Here is a 20272-nt window from a genome sequence, read left to right on the forward strand (position 1 = left end):
TACGACAAGTATTATTGGAAATAAACAAAATACAAAAAAAGAATAATAGAATATTAACTGTATATAATGGTTATAAAAAGTCATGAAGTCAAATGTGCAAAAACGATAAGTAAGCGCATTTTCAATTAAAAAGTTTTTAAACGATAATTTGACCAGCATGTTTAATGTTAATATGAATGTGTTGAACATATTTTTCTTTCTTTTTATTGAGAATTTCTTTCATTTTATTGTTAAACATATAAGTATAAAAAACATAAGTTTGTTTGAATTTAATTTTAGCCTCACAGATTCTATGGTTAAAATATTGAGAACTTTCATTGAATTTAATGCATTTGTAATTACATTACAACGGATGAACAAATATAATGTACAGTAGCAAGCAGCTTTATTTTATTAGCATAAGTAATGTAGGCAAAATAAATAAAAAGCATATGAACCTTCAATTCCTCAAGTTTCTGTTTCAATTTCTTAATCATGCCATCCAGTTTTTCTTTCCTCTCATGCCATTGGCTTGGCGTTTGAAATTTTTCATCAAAGCAAGCACGGCTGCCATTAGCCAGGTAGACACATTCATTTGAGATTCCTAGTTGAAATGTAGGAGTTGTTTCTCGCTTTTCTCTGTCTTCGAGAACTGGAGTCTCAGTGGTAAGATCTAATTCAGGCAGAAGGAGTTTACTGTTTTCAACCTTGTTATGCAACGATGAAATGGTGTCCTACAATGCAATGCATGCAAAAATTATTTTCAGTTTGAATTGAAGCAACATTAGAAAGTAAAGAAGAAGAAAAAATATGTTATTATCAAACTAACAACCAAGGATACACCAGCCGACTTATTAGAAAGGTATTCAACATGCTTATGCAATAGTATTAAGTTATTAAATTTTACTTTCCTTTACAACAGATTGAATTATACATAAAATTAATTTAAACTACAATACTTAAAATCATTAAAGTTTCAGTATCAGTGATTTAAAAAATAATAATTAATAAAATAAATATTTTTGTTAATTCAAATTTAATATGTTCCCTTTTAATTTTGCATAAAAAAAGTTAGATTCTTTCTTCCACGAAGTGGCAACAATTTATAGCAAATGGTTCCAATAGTTTAGAGAAAAAGTGGTCAAAATTTGAGGTTCTTAAGAGTTATTTTCCCCTTTTTGTATACGGCTATATTTTTAAAGGTATTTAAAAAATAACAAAAAAGTGGACACAATTAAGGAGCTAAATTTTATGTAAAACATAGCTTTTTAGATAACCTATTATTTTTATGCATCATTTTAATAATGGTCAAAAATTTCTGGTGTGAAATATGAGCAGAAAATCATATTTTACATTTTCATTTCTAAAAAAACTATAAAATCAATTTTGTTCAGATTTTTTTCATCTAAAATTATGCAATAAAATTGAGGTTCACATTTTTATGGCTCATTATTTTTCATAATTGTCCAAAAATTATTAAGTCATTCACAATTATAAACAACTATATTTTACTAGAATATATCTACGGAAAACATTTATAATATTTGTTTCAATTAATTCTTTAGTCATCTTATTTTAATTTCACAGTTGTATATTAGAGAAAAGAGAGAAATAGAAAATAACACTACGAAGCTGTTAATGAATCTCTTTGAAAAACTATTAGGTCTATATATTTGAGATACCCCTAACCCCAATGCTTAAGAGTAAAAAATCCAAATCCATTGTAATAAGTAAGTTTAGTTAGAGAAAGTATGCTTTCACATTTAATTTTTATGACTTAGAGTATCATCTACACAAATTAATTTACATATTTTAATTTAGACCTTTGACAATGCATCTTAGTACTGAAAATCTGATCAGTAGACTTATAACTCTGTTGAAAATCTGATTAGTAGAGTTATTAAGGAGTTCCTTTTTACTTTGTGCATGGTACAGATACTTTATATGATACTTAAGCTAAGAAAATGGCTTTTTATTTAGGCATAATTATAGATCTAAATTCTCTCAGTCATAAATAAAGAACAATTCCTCACTTCTGTTTTGTTTCCAACAGTAGCATCGAGTAAAAGAAACAGCTGTTCTATTCCTTTAACATCAAATTCATCAGAAATTACAAATCGCTTCCATCTAGACTTGGTTGACAATTTTGAGTCTAAAATGAAATTTCAAAAAATAATGTTTCACACTTAATGCAAAATAATATACTAATGAATAACAAACTGAATTTCAAATATTTTTATGTCCTTGCCATAAGAACTAATGTATGTGATTTATTAACTACAAATGACAAACTTTTTAGATGAATAAGAGAGCATAGAGCAGGCATAGAGGTAGAGCGGACAAGTTTATTTTTGTCTTAATAATGAAACCTCTTGACAAGTGAGCAATCTGAGGGGAAAATTTAGCAACTTCCGTTTCTACTTATCATTTCAATGGAAGAAAATGAACATAATGAAAATCTTGAAGTATTTTTCACTGAGGTGTATTCTAATATAAAGAAAACTTTCTAAAAGAAGAACTTTATAGGTTTCATTGAATTATTTAATCAATATCTGTAATTACAATTGCAGACAGCGGATAAATATTTTCGAGTGGCAGTTTTTTAAGGTATGATTTTCGGTTAAGTTAATTTGATTTATAGGCTGCTTATTCACCACAACTTCTAAATAATTATGTGCTTCAAAATGCTTATGTGATACGCCACTTTGTTGCAGCTAAATGGTGTTGAATCTTTTAAAAAGTTTACAAAATTATCCGAAAATGTGCAAATTTTAGCTTGTTGTTCTCAACCAATTTTTTTAAATATTTTATCGAATCTGAAGCAGTTGCCATCTTTGAAAACATAAAACTGAGAACTCATTTCAACTACTCATCTCAACTGTCACACGATGCCTCTTTATTTCTACCAAAATGGTTGAAAGAGAGAGATTACATGACAGGTTCAGGGAGTCTCTGATGTTTAGAAGCAGGAGATATGGAAAAATATGGCAGTATATTTGCTTTAGCTAATATCACAGCCCTATGAGCTAGACGTTATTTTTTTAAACATAAAAAAATATATGAAAGTTTATATTTGTGGATTTGTACAGAATGCAGTGTAATTCTTAATTATAAATATCATTAATTAAAATTAAGCAAAAACTATAAAAAGAACACCTGCTATTTTCCTGAATTTATAAATCATTTTGAAAAGAAATATTTTTGTTCATTTAAGAAACACAAAATACTAGCTATAATTATTAAAAACCTAAATTTGCTAAATAACATCTAAAAAAATTAAGATTGTATGTTTTATCTAAAATATTAAAATTATATAAACTAAATTTAATATTGAAGCTTATGTTTAATAAAATGACATAACTTTAAGATTAGATATTTTGAACAGAAAATATGATTACTTGTGTAAAAGTATAATTTATATTTTGCTCAAACATTCAAGTAAACTTATAGGCATAAAAAATCAGGATTCTTTAACTTGATACAACACTTAGAATTTTAATTTTCTATTTTCCAAACTCACAATCCACCATTAAAAGCTACATATTAGTTTTCAAGATAAATTGTTCAACATTGGTGGTTATGTCTTATGCTATGGATCAAGATTCCTTAACTTGATATAACACTTAGAATTTTAATTGTTTATGTTCCAAACTCACAATTCACCATTAAAAGCTACATACTAGTTTTCAAGATAAATTGTTCAACATTGGTGATTATGTCTTATGCTATGGATTCACAATAACAAAGTATGGAGAATTTAACATCAAAAGTCACATAACAATAGAGAAAGTGATCAACACTGGTGTTTGAAAAAGAGTGAATGACTGAATTAAATGAATGAAAATACCTGGGGTAGCAAAAAATTTGTTCAATTCTTCTATATCTTGATCCAAATGTTTCCTCCTCTTTGCAGCTTTGAGAACTGCATCGGGTCTTTTACGATACTCCGTAAAATCCCAACTGCTGCTGTCTTCTCCATCTGAATCAGGACAGATACACTGATTAGGAAATCCAAAATGCAATCTGCATTTCTGTATCCGCCATCGAGTCCCATCATGGATGCACTCCCATTTCTAATAAAATAATTATTCAGAAATAATTCATTAATTTCTAATAAAATAATGCATTATATTTTTTAAATTTTCTAGATCCAGTTGCCAGTTTGTAAGGTAGCTAGTGGATTATCTTAAATTTCATTAAGTAAAATAATAGAGAGAAAACCTTAAGTTAAACGATTTTTACCTGATGTAACTTGCAGGGAGATGAATAGTGGGGTTTTCTGCATTCAATTCCTAATCGCTGATCTTTTGTGAGTTTTGGGAGATTAGGTGAGATATTAGGATAAAGATTTCTGTTTTTTCTTTGGCTATTAACCACTCTAGGAAGAAAAAAATCATTGTAATAAATAACTTTAAATAAAAAATTGAGTTACGAGTGACAAAAAAAATCTTGTCTAAAATATAATTACCCTCTTTCAATTAAAAAGCTATCTCTCCAAGACTTTTTTCTTCTAACTTCAGTGTGTCTATGCCCTGAGCTATTTGAGAGAAGAAAAACAAAGTAAAATTATGTATAGCGTGTCTACCACTATAAAAATACAATGCCAATTCACTAGTATATAAGACATGTTAACTCCATTCTATGTCTGAGTACCCTTTCATAAATGAATGTTGAAATTGCTGATAACCCCTCTTGCCACATTAGTGATCTGGGCGTGATGTGAACACGCCTACCTTGACAGAAACTCCCACTTAGATGGATGGTGCAGAATAAACAGTTGACTTGCTACTTGTGACTATGACATTATCCACCTCCTCGAGCCATTGCTACTCAGTCTTGATCACACACAACATATACACTCGACTGCTAAAGGCAACACAGGAGCAACCACGACCGTGAACTTAATACAGTTCTCATGATCAGCACTCAAAAGTACAGTGTTCTTAATACTGCTCTCAAAGCCTTTCACAAAACAGCAATGAATCAACTATTCATTGAATTCTATCACAGCTATAATTCTGGTGGGGGAGTACTGTAGTACGTCTACCACTACAAAATAACAATGCCAATACCCTATTATATAAGACATGCTAACTTGATTCTATGCCGGAGTACCTTTTCATAGATGAATGTTGACATTGTCAATAACCTCGCTTCCCACATTATGTAAAGACGCTTTTAACTATTAAAATCTTTCAATTTGTTTTTCTTTGACAACAATTTGAGTAGTTTACAATCAAAGTACTTAGAAGAAGGTTTTAAAGTGTGAGTTTTGTGAATATTTTATTGTAGTGATTATTTATTGTTAATATTATTGTATCAACCTTAGAAAGCAAAACAACAGCTGAAAGTTATTTATGAAGCACTTTTCCCCTTTAATTCTACACATCCAATTAAATAACTTAGCTGGAAAAAAATTAGGCTCTATACGTGCAGCTGAACAAAAATAACATGTTTCTAAACTCAAAATTCTGTGCTTTTCCAGAAAGATCACTTGGTTTTTTCTCACACTAATTATTAATTTATAATTTTTGACTTATAATTATATTTTTAACATATAATTATTATCAAATTTTCACACAATAACTTAACATGTAAGATAATTAGGACAACCCAGAAACGTAAAGATTTCTGAATTGAACTTAACTTTTGAATGCAACTTATTGTCATTCACATTTGTAGTTAACTAACCAGGTTCAAGAGCAAAATGACTTTAGCAACATGATATGTGTGAAAAATAGTAGTAAAAGAATCTACATGGTTGGTTAACAGTAGTTTAGAAATATCTCAATACATGTAATGAAAAAAACTTGTTGTCAATTAGGAATCATTTTAAAATTTATTTTTATCGTATCTTATAAATCATACAAAAAAATACAGGCATTAATATATTTATTTGATTCATTTTTAAACAATTAGTTATTAGCTTTAAGAGTATTAAATAACAGGCACAAAAAAAATAAATAATCTCAAAATTACAAGATAATATTATTAGACACAATTACAATATTATGCATTTTTATGTGTATTTTAAATAGAATCTAAAAATCCTTGTTTTATAAAAAATATTTGGGATTCAACTTACCTAGCCCAAGTATCTGCATCCTTTAAAAGAGGCAAAATTGAACGGCCATCCATATGGTCAGGCACCTCTACACCAGCAATGTCCAAAAATGTTGGAGCAAGGTCAAGATTTAAAACAATATCTTGAAGCCTGAAATTAATATCAATTCGTTTAATTTTATAATTCTCTTTTTGCTGCAAAATATTTTAAGTTTATTAAAGTTAATAGTTAAGTTAAATAAATTAGTTTAAGACAATTATATGAAGAAAAAAAAGAATTGTAGATTTAAAGATTAATAAATTTTTGCTCTATCTTCAATAAGATCTTTTTGTTGAACACTTGTTTTGTAAGACATCTTCATGGGCTGCCAATTTGAAAAAAAATAATATAACAATTTTTAAGCAAAGCTAATTATCAAAAAAATATGTATACTTATGATAGTGTTACTTTAAAAAAATTTTTCCTAACTTACAAATGTGTGGGACGATGTAATAATAACCACAGTCAATATTACACTAAGATACCATCTTATGTACAAATATTATCTGAGGAACGAACATAAATTTAAAATTTCTAAGTCATGTCAAACACTTAAGTATTAATTGGAATACCTCTTTAAAAACATAAATAATTTGTTATTAGTTGTACATGATTTAAGATAAATAATACTTTTACCTGACACCACGAGGCACTGTTGGCCCACGTACAAAAAAAGGGACTCTGACATCAAATTCAAATGGCATGGATTTTCCTTTCACCAATCCAAACTGACCAAGATGATAACCATGATCTGATGTGTAGAAGATGTAGGTATTGTCTAGCTCTCCCAGCAAGCGTAACTCTCTGTAGAGCTTTTAGGATAAAACTAATAATAAATTATAGCTTTATTCAAATAATAACACTACTTAATACATGAAAAAGTAGCACTTACAAAATTCAATAACAGAAAATAACACCACAATAACATAATAAAAAAAAAACCATCTGTTAATTACAACAAATGAATTTTTTAGAATTTACATTTACAATTGAAGATTGACAGGCAAAATTTTTAATTGCACAAAAATTTGGTAATTTCCAATAAATATCATGAGGATATTTGTGATGAATATCATTATGTAATTTTGCAATGTTTGTGGCAATTTGTAATTCAGTAATATAAATTTAATTCAAAGTATTCAAAAGTTCTTGTTGAATTCCAGTTAATCTGAAGTAAATTCAATATTCTGAGATAAGAGAATGCTTACATGGAAATATTCCGCTAGATTTGGGAACAAAAAGTGGAGTCTCTAATATAAATATGTAATATAATTTTGTTCCCTATTTTAAAAATATGCATGAAAATTAAATATTTAAAGATTAGAAAATATAAGAATATATAATTAGTAACTGAATCAGTAATAGATTTTTAAGTTTGGTATAATTTTGCTTATGAGAGATTGAGATTAATATGTGGTGGTCGCCTCCTTTATTTATCTTTATTATTATTTTGTTCTAGGGCATGGGCAAAAATTTTTTATGTGTGTTCCATCTATGATTTAATGTGTTACAGCACTTAAACAAAATCACTGATATGTAAACATAAGATGTGACAAAAATGTAGAGGCTAAATTTAGGGTCGTAGGGCAAGTCATAAGGATTGAGAACTGTAATGCAGACAATAACAGGTAATGTCCATGTATAGTGTGCAAAAAAGAAAATGGACCATCCTGAATAACTTTTGGTCTGATGATCGGATTTACACATTTTAGGACTCATTATTAATGGCTCGAGTGGGTGATCTCGTGCTAATTGATAAATGCAGGGAATATTTAAAGTTACGAAATCAGACACAAATAGTAATAATATGCCTTTGTAAATAATAATCACTGAATGAACACACCTTTTTTTTTGGCGTGTTCGAATTTCTGACTGCCAAAATAATGGGGGCAGACGCAATCTGGGAAATATGATCCCAATAGTTTGGTCAGACGAGCGCTCCAAAATTTGGACCCCTTAATGTTAATTTTCCTTTTTGCATATTTTGCTTTATCTTGAGAACTTTTTAACCAAATTGAAAAAGTTTCGCACACAATTATAAAATTCGTTTATCCAAAGATAATTTCATGCAAAATATAATTTTTAGTAAATATTTATTATTTTATTTAAGAATGGTCAAAAAAAATTTGAATAGTACTATATTTTTGCATCATTTTAAAGAATGTAATTTTATAAAATACAAAATTTGAGCGAAATTGGTGGAACAGTTCCGGAGAAATCGAATTCCACTAAAAATTTTTCCACTATTCTTAAATAAAATAATTAACATTTACTAAAAGTTACTTTTTGCATGGAATTTTCTTTGGACAAACTAATTTATAATTGTGCGCAAATTTTTTTAAAATTCCCTTAAAAAAGTTCTCGAAATATAGTGAAATATGAAAAAGTAAAATGTGACAATAAGGGGTCCAAACATTGGAGCACTCTCCTGACCAAATTATTGGGACCATATTTCCCAGATCGCGCAAACCCCTTTAATTTGAGATTCAGGAATCCGAATCCCAAAAAAAAAAAAAGGTATGTTTAAATTTTTTGTGTCTAATATCATAACTTAAAATATAGTCTGCATTAATTTTTTAGTATATTTGAGGTCACCCCCTCAAACCATTAAGAATGAGTCCTAGAACATGAAGATCCGATCATTAGATTAAAAGCTATTCAGAATGGTCCATTTTGGCACACCGGACACTTTTAGGTGCTTCTGTTCACGAGAGCGTTGGTGTGATGAACCAATTCCCTGGCTCACACTATTAATCAAGCCTTAATTTCTTCCTGTGGGGAACCCTCTAAGCTACAATGTATCAAAAATCTTTGGCATCTATAATGAGGCACGATGTCAGATATACAAAGCTTTTTAATCTTAGCTTTTTTTATACTAAATTACAGATCACCTTTACATGATTATAAATCACATCCAGTTGATTTTTAACATCATATTTTGACCCAACTTTTTGATTAACTGGATTTTGCTGTTATAATATGTGCTAAAATTATTAACTACTTGGATTGCGCTTAAGTAAATTGAGATTATAATTACTGAACAAACAGTGTTAATACAACATAGAAAGTAACCTTTTCAACAGCATCATCAACAGACTGTAGAGTTTGTAGCCGCTTAGTGTGCAGAGTATCAGTAAATTTGACATGTATCGGCTCCATCTTTCCCGTGTGACGAAGAAGCCATTGCTTGTCTGGATTTGGTGCAAAGTTCCAATTAGGAGTTCTAAAATAGAAATTTAATTTTTTTTTATTATTTTATTTCAATACGAATTCTATGAAACAAATCCAACATACTAAAAATACTTGCTGTTGAGAATATCACTCAGGGACAGGAATCAGATTTTTCAGAAAATAGTAAAAAAATAGGAGTGTTAGAAAAAAATAAAAAGGAATGTCAGAAGAAAAAAAATTTACATTAAATTAACAGAATCGATTTGATGATTTTAAATTTGAAATACACAAAATAACCACTCAGAAAATAACAATATAAAACGATTCATTATGAAGCAAGACATAAAGTGATATTTTCTTTAGTATTATCAGTTTATGATGTAAATAAAAAAAAACTTTCTGCAGAATAGTATTTACTGACTATTTTGTTTTAGTCTCAAAATTATTCCAGAATTCTAGCCGCTAGTATCTAAAGAATTTTTAGCCTTCGCTATGCAATACTAAGTTTCTTGGAATGTTTGATATTTCTGTAGTTATAGTTCTTGGTTTTTTAAATTTATATTTAATAATATTTTCTTCCTTTTATTTTGCGTCTGTTAGTTCGCTTATGTTGAAAAGTGGTGAAATTAGGATTTAGGATAAATTTTGCTAAAAACATTTAAGAAACAATTGCAACTTGCATTGTCATGAAGCACACAGCTCCAGTTGAACTTAGCACTCTAGCTAGACAGAAAGTGGTTAAAATTTCAAATGCTGATAAACTGTAATTGGAGATAAATTCTATTTGTAGTGGAAAGGAAATAATTGAAACTTGTGTTGCTAACCAGAACAGAGAAGTCCGATTAAAATTTATTCAAAAATTGAGAATTTTGAGTGACCATAATTTTCCAATTACGTTAGTTTTAGACAGTTGAAGATAAGTGTTAAATAAGCTATTTTGAATTTTAAAAAAAAAATTTACGGGTAAACAGCTTAAATTTAATATATATACATAATATAAAGGAAACATGGAAAATAATACAGATTAAAGAATTTTTTTAGACTCAGGATTCCCATTCCATTTTTGAGATGAATTTGCTTGCCTTTTTAGGATTCAAAGGAAAGACATTTATTAATTTAATTAAATACGGACAAAACAATGAAATAAGGAATGGTATATATATGTATACATATATTGGTATAAAAGAGCCATCAAAAATGTTTCCCAACTATATGTTATAAAATTTTACTAAAACAGACTGATCAAGATTTAAAGAATTTCTAATTACCTGTGGGTGGTAACATTCATAAAAAGATTTTGAAACTGAGGAGCTGCATCCTCTGGTCCGTGAGGTGAAGGAAATGATAAAACCATCATTACAGGTTTATTCATAAAATGTCTGAAATTATATATAAAATGAATGAGCAAGTTGCACTAACAATTATATTGATAATAATTACAAAGGTGAAAGTAGTAATTGAAGTATCACTGTTCTGAGCCTTTATTATAAACATTTTAAGCATGTTGCGACCAAACATGTAGTTCTCTGTTTCAGATTAAGCTATAAAACAGATTTTAATAATATAAAATAAAACCCCAAAAAGGTAAATAAAAAAAATCGAAAATTCTATTTTCAGATAAGCAATGCATTTGTTAAAAAAATAATTAAGAATCTCTTTTTTAAACCATTCAAGTTTTTTGTGAAATCCATATCAAATGAGGATTGAGCTAGTTAATTGAAAAGTTTTATTTAAACAATTGTAAGTCATTAATTTACTTTTCTGTGATGTTATTCTTTCTTTTGTGACCCTTATTAAACTTATAATGTGAAATGTTTAATGCTGCGTTGCATCCAACTTTCACTGAGATATTTCTTGCTTTATATTACTGCAATTGTAAGCAATGTAACATTTTATTCCAAGCTCCACCATCTCAAACCATATTTTTACATGTTAAAACTATATCTGCACATGAAGGGAGTTATACAATGAAAAAAAATCTAAACAAGAAGCTTCAAATTATCTTGCAACTTTGAATCAAAATAATACACAAAACAAATACATGGTGACCAAAAAAAGTGCTTGAAAAATAAAATTAATTGATAAAAAAAAATAGTGCTAAGCACTTTTTAAAAGTGCTACGCAGCCTGTTCTAATAGCCATTTAAAACTTTTGAAAATACAGTGAAAAAGCAGACTTCGATACCCATGCCTATGATAATCACAATTTGTCAAGAGTCCGTTAACTAAAATTTTGTTTTAAATTTTTCTACCCTATGAAGTTTTATACAAAAGATAAATCACTTAAATAAGCATATAATGCACACAAAAGATATATACGCATATATATATATGCATACAATAGACATAAATATATTCCAACCACTTCAGCAATCAAACAATCAATAAATAAAAAATTTAGAGCACTAGAAGAAAATAATGTAGTTTAAAATACAAAAACATTTTAAAACATAAAATATTAGTGACCTTAATTTTACCTCTTTGATCTACGTAAGAAACTGATGCTATCATTAGCAATAAGATCAGGATAGTAATCTTTAAAGTAATTGTCTCCATGTTTTATTTTATTCCCGTTCACATTTATGGAATAGTTGTAAAATCGAGAGTTGCGAATTAGTCCAACCCATTCTCGCCAACCAGGTGGGATATAGGAGCCATTATATTCATTTAGATATTTTCCAAAATAGGCTGCAAAAAATAAAAAGTAGTTAGAATCAAAGATGGGTTTTTTCATAAACATAGTCAGGGTTACCACTCATATCTGTAAAAAAAAATCCCCGTGTTTCCCCTGCACATATTATACACAATATATTAAGAGGAAACACAAAATCACTGCACTCTTGTGTGAGCTATATTAAGATAAAGACGCTAGTTTTAATTGCTGAAAAAACTTGAAGAAATAAGAAACAGCTCAACATAAAACAAATAATGCAATAATAAATTAAATAATATAATATAGCTAAACTATCATCTTTAAATATCCCATAGATTGCACTTTGAGAGATTTGCCTTTTTTAAAAGACAAAAATAGGAAATAAAGTTCCCTGTTTTATTCTAGTTTGTAAGGAAAAATTTCTAATTCTCTGCATTTTCCCTGTTATTTTAGGTGATTTTTAAATTCCCTGTATTTTCCAGAATTTCCCTATTCTCCCTGTTGAGTGGAAACCCTGATAGTATAGAGAATTTTGTTTGAAATTCAATTGCAAAATAAATACTACTACTTCAGTACGGAAATAATTGTCTGATTTAAAACTTTGCTTCAAATAACTGAAATAAAATCCACTAAAATTTTTAAGTAGAAGATTACATTCTTATAAGCAAAATACATTTTTCTGCTTTACAAACTTCACTCTTCAAAACCGCAAGCAATCACAAGATATAAAAAAAAATTGAACCATAAGGTGTCAATAAAAGTTTTTAAAAAAATAAATATACAAATAAAAATATAAGTTACAATCAAACACATATAAAATGCATGAAACTAAGAACTGCAACCATAACAAAGCATAATCCAGAAATTTGAAAGCAATTCCAGTAAAATTTTTTAATAGACATGTGATTTTACAGGCATTGAAGAAACAGTCAATAAATAATTATCCATTTTCTTTGTTAATTTACGCTTCAATGCAGATGGGACACTAGTCTCATGTATTTTTTCGGATGCTCTAATTACAAGTAAAAATATTTTTGTTTTTTCTTATTTATGAAAAAAAAACAGTCTAATAGTTTTATAAAAAAAATCTGTAGGATTACTGGAATTATATTTGAACTAAAATATAGAATCCAAAAAAAGTATTTGAATTTTTTCCCTTCTATTTTTAATTCAAAACTTTATCAATAATTGATTTTGAAAATTAAAGAAATTTAGATGATGAGTAACTCTTTTTCTTAGATATCTAAATAATTGCAAACTTGAAAATTGCTTGGAAGTGAGTCTTATTTAGAAGATTTCACCTTTAACGCAGAAAAAGAGCACAGGTGTTTTAAGCTGCATTTCATAATCATAAATTATTAAAATGCTAAATTTAATATTCTTCACTTATTTTGACCAAAACTAATACAAAATAATGAAAAACGTGTTTAATAAAAGTTATGCATCAAAGGGTTAATAAAATAATCATTGAGCCTTAGATGCAACAGATAAATAAGCTGATTTAGTTTTAAGAAGCTGAATTAAATAAATAAACACAAACTAATTTTTAATAAAATCACATTATGCAACTGGCCCATGATAAAATTTTGCTTTTTAATCATATAAGTACACTAAAAAGGTTATATCATTTATAAAAATTTTAACATAATATATTACTTAAAAAAAGAAGAAAAAAAACGTGTACCAGTTCTATAGCCAGCATTATTTAAATAGGTAGCAAAAGTTCTAGTTTCATGTTCTTGCTGCCACCAGGGAGAACTACAATTATCGTTGTTGGTGTGCACTTGATGATTGTGTACATATAAACCTGTTAAAAGTGAGCTTCTGGAGGGGCAACACATGGGCGTTGTGACATAAGCGTTCGAAAAATGAGCCCCACCATCACCTAAAATTCTAAGTGTCTTTGGCATGAAGTTCATGGAACCTGAAACAGAAAATATTGTTTAAGAATAAATTATAAAAGTAAAATACAGTTAAACTCGATTATTTGAAGCAAATTGGAAGAAAAAAAAACTATTTTAGCTAGCATTGGAGAACACACTTATTGCTGCTTTTGTACAAATACTTGGACTTGCCTGATTTGGATGTGGGGATTTCAAAATTGAAATTAAGTTTTGCTCCTAAAGCTAGCTTTTTTTTATTTTCTAAATTGCATTTTTTCTATTTTTAAACCTCAAAATTTATAAGATTAAAAACGTTTTATTAAATAAGAAATGCTTTTATTTTATATTTTATAACCGTCGTTGAACAGCCAACCCAATTTTTGGGTTTATGACTACTACGGTTCAACTACGTAGTCTTGTAATTTTGAACCCAATCCAGAAGACAAGGGAACTCCAGGATCAAGTATTGGGAGAAATATCCCTTCGTGTGGGACTTTTTGATGGAACTAACCAGCATTTGTGCTACATGGAGAGGAAGACCGCGAGAGCCTCCCACGGTTAGCCTGTCGGCGAGGAGACTAACCCATGCGTAATTCATATAAACTGAAATTCAAACCTGCTCCACCTCATTGGAGGGCGAATGTTCTATCCTCTGAGCCATCACGGCTCAAATAGGAAATGTTGTAAAAAAAACTTCAAGGGGATTTGGGGCACATTATCAAGATCAAAATTGCATAGGAACCCATGCCCAGAAATGTAGCCGTGAATGCCTAGGGACGTCGTGCACGTCTGTCCTTAATATTTGCTTCATATTTTGCAAGTTAACAGCATAAAATACATTACTCAAAGGTCAGCTTCAAATTTCAGTCAAGTTTACATTTAAATTATAAACAAATTCACAGATTTTAGACAATTTGCAATGAGTAATAATTTTCTTTACTTTCGTATGATTTACGTCCAACGCCGACAATTTAATCCATATAATTTGAACTTACTATAATCAGTTTTTATAAAACAAATTGTTTTTCGATATCCGATAAAAAAAAATCGTGATTATAAACTTATGTTTTATGAAAGAATTTTTCTAAGAAATTTATGTTCATTTTTTTACATCCAACACAACCGAATTGCCCCTACTTGTTATCTGCATAAAATTGTCAATTCCAGCATTTGTGCAAAAAATTGTTGGGTATCCGTGGCAGGGTTGGCAGGTTTTTGACATGTGACAGTTTTTGACAGTTTAAACCATGGTTTAAACCGTCACGTCAANCGTGGTATAAACTACATTAAATACTAACCTAATTCAATATCTTGATCATCAGTGAGAACAAGAATTATGTTGGGTTTCTTATCTCTAAGTAGCTGTGGAAGTTTTCTTGTGCGAACATCCTTCCTTGGATATCCATTCCTAGAAGAATATCTTGATGTATCATAGTCATGATGAAGCCCACTATAAAATACCAAATATGAGAATAAATTAATGTTTTTTTAAAAATCCATTTTAAAGTAAACAGTAACAATTAAAGCTTATTTAGGTAAAAAGGACAAGCCACAAAAATAAAATATATTAGTCATGCCAATTGATTCATAGCTGTACTCGATAGTTTTTTGTTTTAGCTAACAGCTTTAATTAAATTTAAGAGTGCCCTGAAATCAAATTCAGTTTTTCTTCTGTCTCCCCATAATAACTAATGGAGAGAATCATATGAATACTAATTCCCATTTTATACGGGCATTAAAGAATATTCTGGAACATTTTTTGTTCAACTTTATTTATTAAAACACATCTTAAGGAGCTTTGTTATCAAATTTTAATGTTTGAGGTTTTAAGTATTTGTTAAATTTTGTAAACGCTATCCAATCAAAGAATGAAACTGATTTAAGCAAGCTAAGATAAGAAAAAGGCAAAATAAGAATATAAGATTTAAAATGAAAAAGCGTTAAAAGCAGCTAAAACCAAATTTGTCTCATTTAAACAATTTAGAAAGTTAGAAACACAAATCGAAAAAAAATTTTTTTTAAAGATATGCATGTCAGCAAAAACAACACTCTATCAGGACACACACTGTCTGCTAACATACAGGAGCCTTTCTGTCAAAAATTACAAATCAAAATTCAAAAATTTGATTTCGTTATTCTAACTGTAACTTAATCTTTATTTTCTTTATATGTGGGAGTTTCATTACTAGTTTTTTTATCTTTTTTTTTATCTGTGTTCTTTTGACTTGCATTTGTGTATATCATTAAATTTTCATTGCATTTGCATTTCCATCTTTAAATTTTTTATTGCTTTTTCTTATTTAGTTTATCTATTATAGGGACTCCAGGCACAGTCAGTCTTTGGTATTGCTACTGATGACAGAAAGGCTCCTATATGTTAGCAGACAGTGTGTCTCTTGATAAAGTGTTTTTTTTTTTTTTTTTTTTGTTTTTNGTTTTTTTTTTTTTTTTTTGCTTGATTTGTGTTCTAATTTTCTAAAATTTTGTAAACGCTATAATATAGCAGCTTTGATCTTTTTCCTTTTAATTAGATGATCGGAACTCGCGCTACAAGTAACGAAACTGCTGTCGTCGCTACTTTTTTTCATAAATTGAAATGCAATGCGTTACCTTTTTTTTTTCTTCTTTTTTTTGGGGGAAGTAGTTAAGAGGAAATGCGATGTCAATAACAACTGGTTTGCAACAACTATTAACCTAAGTTTAATAACGAAACAATGTTCAACCCCAACTAATTTTCCAAATCTGATTTCTACAAATCTTCCGTCAGTCCATCAGGGGAATACATTTCTACTCCAACTCTCGGCGTACAGGGCGCAAACTAGAAACCGGATCACCCTGATTAACTTTTGACCTAATCATCACGTTCTAGGACTCAATCTAATCACAATAATTTGAAGGAATAACCTCTATACTAATTAATTTGTGCAGGCGATATTTTAAGTAACGAAAAAGACACAAAAAAATATTTTCTCTGTATAAAGATAACTTTTTTTTAGACGGATTAGTCCCCTTGCCGTCAGGCTAACCGTGAGAGATTCTCGTGGTCTTCCTCTCCATGTAACGCGAGTTCCCTTGTCTTCTGGATTGGGTTCAAAATTACAAGGATACGGAGTTGAACATTGGTAGTTGTAAGCCCATAAAATTAGGTGGACTGTTCAACGACGGTTAGAAAATAAAATAAAATCTGGGAAATATGATCCCAATAGTTAGTTAGGTTAGAAGAGTGGACCAAATCTGGGCTCTGTTAATATTAATATACATACTTATATAAAATTCGTTTATCCAAAGTTAATTCTATACAAAAAAATAATTTTTAGCATATATTTATCATTTTTTTATGCAATTTTTTACATCATTTTAAAGAATGCAGTTTTAAAATGACAAAATACAAAGTTTGAGCAAAATCGTCGAATAATTCCTGAAAAATCAAATTTTTATTTTCGAAGTTTATTGAAAGTTTTATTTTTAAATTTCAGCTCTGACTACTCGAGCAATTTCGCTCAAATTTTGCAGTTGGCCATTTGAAATTGAAATTCTATAAAATGATGTAAAACATTGTATTATTAAATAAAATGATAAAAAATAATAAATATTTACTAAAAGTTATTACGAGTTAGGATAAACGAATTTTATAATTACGTGCAAAAAATTTTTTTTCAATTGGCTTAAAAGGTTCTCGAGATATGGCGAAATATGCAAAAAGTCAAATTAACATTAAGGAGTCCAAACTCTGGTCCACTCTCCTAATCAAGCTAACCATACTATTTCCCAAAATACAGGTACCCCACATACACATTTAGAGCATCATAAATCCGAATACGTTGAAAGGAAGGTATGTTTATTCAGAGAAAATATATCTGAAGATCCGATCATTAAATCAAAAGTTATTCAGGGTGGTCCTTTTTTTAAAATAATAAAAGCAAAGCAAAATAATTAGCAAAATAAAGCATAAAAAGTTTAATTTTGAAATTTAAAAAAAATTGTTTAGAACAATAAATTGGCTCATGCAAACAAAAATTACTTCTTAATGATCAAATAATCAAATTACTGTTCGAAACCATTTTAAAAATATTTTCTTACATTTTCTTTCACAGATGTAATGAAGCTGGTACGCACCACCAGTACGGCGTTCTGGTACTTTTCTGCTAACCGGAACGCCGCCTCAGAACTATTTTATAAGAAATTCTTACAACACATTTTAGGAAAAACTCTGCATAGAAATTGCATAATATCTGGAAAATTAACTGAGACGTTCTGGTACTTTTCTGCTAACCGGAACGCCGACTCAGAACTATTTTATTATGAAATTCTTACAACACATTTTAGGCAAAACTCTGCATAGAAATTGCATAATATCTGGAAAATTAACTGAGACGTTCTGGTACTTTTCTGCTAACCGGAACGCCGCCTTAGAACTATTTTATTATGAAATTCTTACCCATTTTAGGAAAAACTCTGTATAGAGAATGCATAATATCTGGAAAATTAACTGAGACTATATCAACTCGAAGTTACACCCAATATTTTATTTTTATTTTCTCGTGCAAAATCACAGAAAAGTTTTTTTTTAATTGTTTAATTTAGAATTATTCTCCGTATTGGATAGAAAACGAAACACGCAACAATATTTACATCTAAATTTTTATTTATTCATGTCCCTAACCACACCTGGTGAATTGCGTTTCAGGATGGAAAAAAAAAATTTAGCACTGCAACGCAGGTTTTATTTCTTTTCCTAAAAATTATTTTTAAGCATGAGTATAAATAATAATACTCCAGCAAAATCCAGTCTCCTAAAAGTAGCTAAATATTGACCATATTTCGATAGCTGTGGCAATTACTACGTTTAAAAAAATAGTTGTGTTCAACTTAAAAAAAAAAGTTTTTCTAACCAAAGAATTCAGATAATCATTTAAAAAAAAAAAAATTATATGACGTTAGAGAATTGGAAATAGGGCCTAAACAGAATTCTAAATGAAATAACTAACAAAGATCTGCATTTTTCAGAATATTCTACCCCTCCAGTTTATAAAACAATTTAGAATCTCAAAGGAACCCTAGATTCAGTCCTAGAGAATGAATGACACCTGGGTTTCAAAACCCCACTCATTACCCTATTGTTAAGTGGTACCCCTCACTTTACCACTCCCTTTTTCATTCATAAGTGACCCTTCAGGTATGCCTATCCACCCTACTATTTTACTCAAAAATTCCCACGCGGAAATATCGGGAAATGCCCCAGGCATGATTGTATGGAATTAAAAGAATGCAGTGAGAAAAGGCAGTCCCTTTAACAAAAAAGTAACCATATACTAGTTTAGACTCCTCAGAAAGATAAAAACTTTTTTTAAAAAAAAGGCCACCTATCGTTCTGAGAGAAATCAGTCCCCAGTTACCATAAAGTTTGGAAACAACCATTTTGCTCAGTGTAATTTTTAGCAATAAATTTAATGAAATGAAATAAAAATAAATTCAAAACTACGATTTTTCCAGAAGATTAAAAAAAGAGAAAATGGAATAAAAGCGAAATCTGTACTCTAAACATAGCTCGATTTGTTTGTATGCGAAGTTTGGATACAACCGTTTTCTTCAGTGCCATTTTTATCAATTAACTTAATGAAATGAAATAAATTCGAAACTATGATTTGATTTTCCAGTAGATTAAAAAAAAAAGAGAAAATGGAATTATGGAGAAAATTTTTACTCTGAACATAGTTCATGTTTGGATACAACCATTTTGCTCAGATTAAAAAAGTGAAAATGGAATAAAGGAGAAAATTTTTCCTCTGAACATAGCTCGAAATGTTTGTATCCCAAGTTTGGATACAACCATTTTGTTTGGATAGTGCCATTTTTAGCAATAAACTTAATGAAATGAAATAAAAAATAATTCGAAACTATGATTTGATTTTCCAGTAGATTAAAAAAAGAGAAAAATGGAATTATGGAGAAAATTTTTACTTTGAACATAGTTCATGTTTGTATCCAAAGTTTGGATGCAACCATTTTGCTCAGATTAAAAAAGTGAAAGTTAATGAAATAAAAATAAATTCGAAACTGCGATTTTCCAGTAGATTAAAAAAAGTGAAAATGGAATAAAGGAGAAAATTTTTCCTCTGAACATAGCTCGAAATGTTTGTATCCAAAGTTTGGATACAACCATTTTGNAAAAAAAAAAAAAAAAAAAAAAAAAAAAAAAAAAAAAAAAAAAAAAAAAAAAAAAAAAGCCTTTTTAATGGTCAATCAAATCTAACAACTAATCGAAGTATTTCGCGCTTTTTCGACTAATTATCCGATGTATTACCGAATTTTGATGTCGGGGTGGCTGGATATATTATATTTTGCATCTTTTCAGGCGATGTCTTCGTATTTAGAACTCTAAAAGATAAACTGAGTTTTAAAACCCTAATTTCCTATAACATAAATTTACTATCACTAACTTAAATTAACTAACTAACATAGAAACTTCGTAAAAATAACTGTT

The 20272-nt window shown here is 29.0% G+C and overlaps 1 protein-coding gene and 1 long non-coding RNA gene across 2 annotated transcripts in view; one reads left to right on the top strand and one right to left on the bottom strand.

Moving 5' to 3' along the window:
- The window catches only part of LOC139425929 (uncharacterized), a 48477-nt gene extending 32172 nt beyond the window's left edge, over positions 1-16305 (top strand). The window contains exon 2 of the long non-coding RNA XR_011637066.1: positions 16107-16305. This is a non-coding gene — a long non-coding RNA (uncharacterized lncRNA). The remainder of the gene's footprint in view (positions 1-16106) is intronic.
- The window catches only part of LOC107446115 (Extracellular sulfatase Sulf1), a 67543-nt gene that overhangs the window by 10669 nt on the left and 36602 nt on the right, over positions 1-20272 (bottom strand). The window contains exons 3-14 of the mRNA XM_021146621.3: positions 15087-15238; positions 13590-13829; positions 11730-11940; positions 10522-10632; positions 9155-9305; positions 6719-6894; positions 6065-6193; positions 4448-4516; positions 4222-4357; positions 3827-4052; positions 2013-2131; positions 438-713 (exon numbers count right to left, since the gene is read on the bottom strand). Coding sequence (XP_021002280.1) covers positions 438-713; positions 2013-2131; positions 3827-4052; positions 4222-4357; positions 4448-4516; positions 6065-6193; positions 6719-6894; positions 9155-9305; positions 10522-10632; positions 11730-11940; positions 13590-13829; positions 15087-15238 — 1996 coding nt within the window. The remainder of the gene's footprint in view (positions 1-437; positions 714-2012; positions 2132-3826; positions 4053-4221; positions 4358-4447; positions 4517-6064; positions 6194-6718; positions 6895-9154; positions 9306-10521; positions 10633-11729; positions 11941-13589; positions 13830-15086; positions 15239-20272) is intronic.

The sequence above is a fragment of the Parasteatoda tepidariorum genome, chromosome 6 (assembly GCF_043381705.1).
Source record: "Parasteatoda tepidariorum isolate YZ-2023 chromosome 6, CAS_Ptep_4.0, whole genome shotgun sequence".
Lineage (NCBI taxonomy): Eukaryota > Metazoa > Arthropoda > Arachnida > Araneae > Theridiidae > Parasteatoda > Parasteatoda tepidariorum.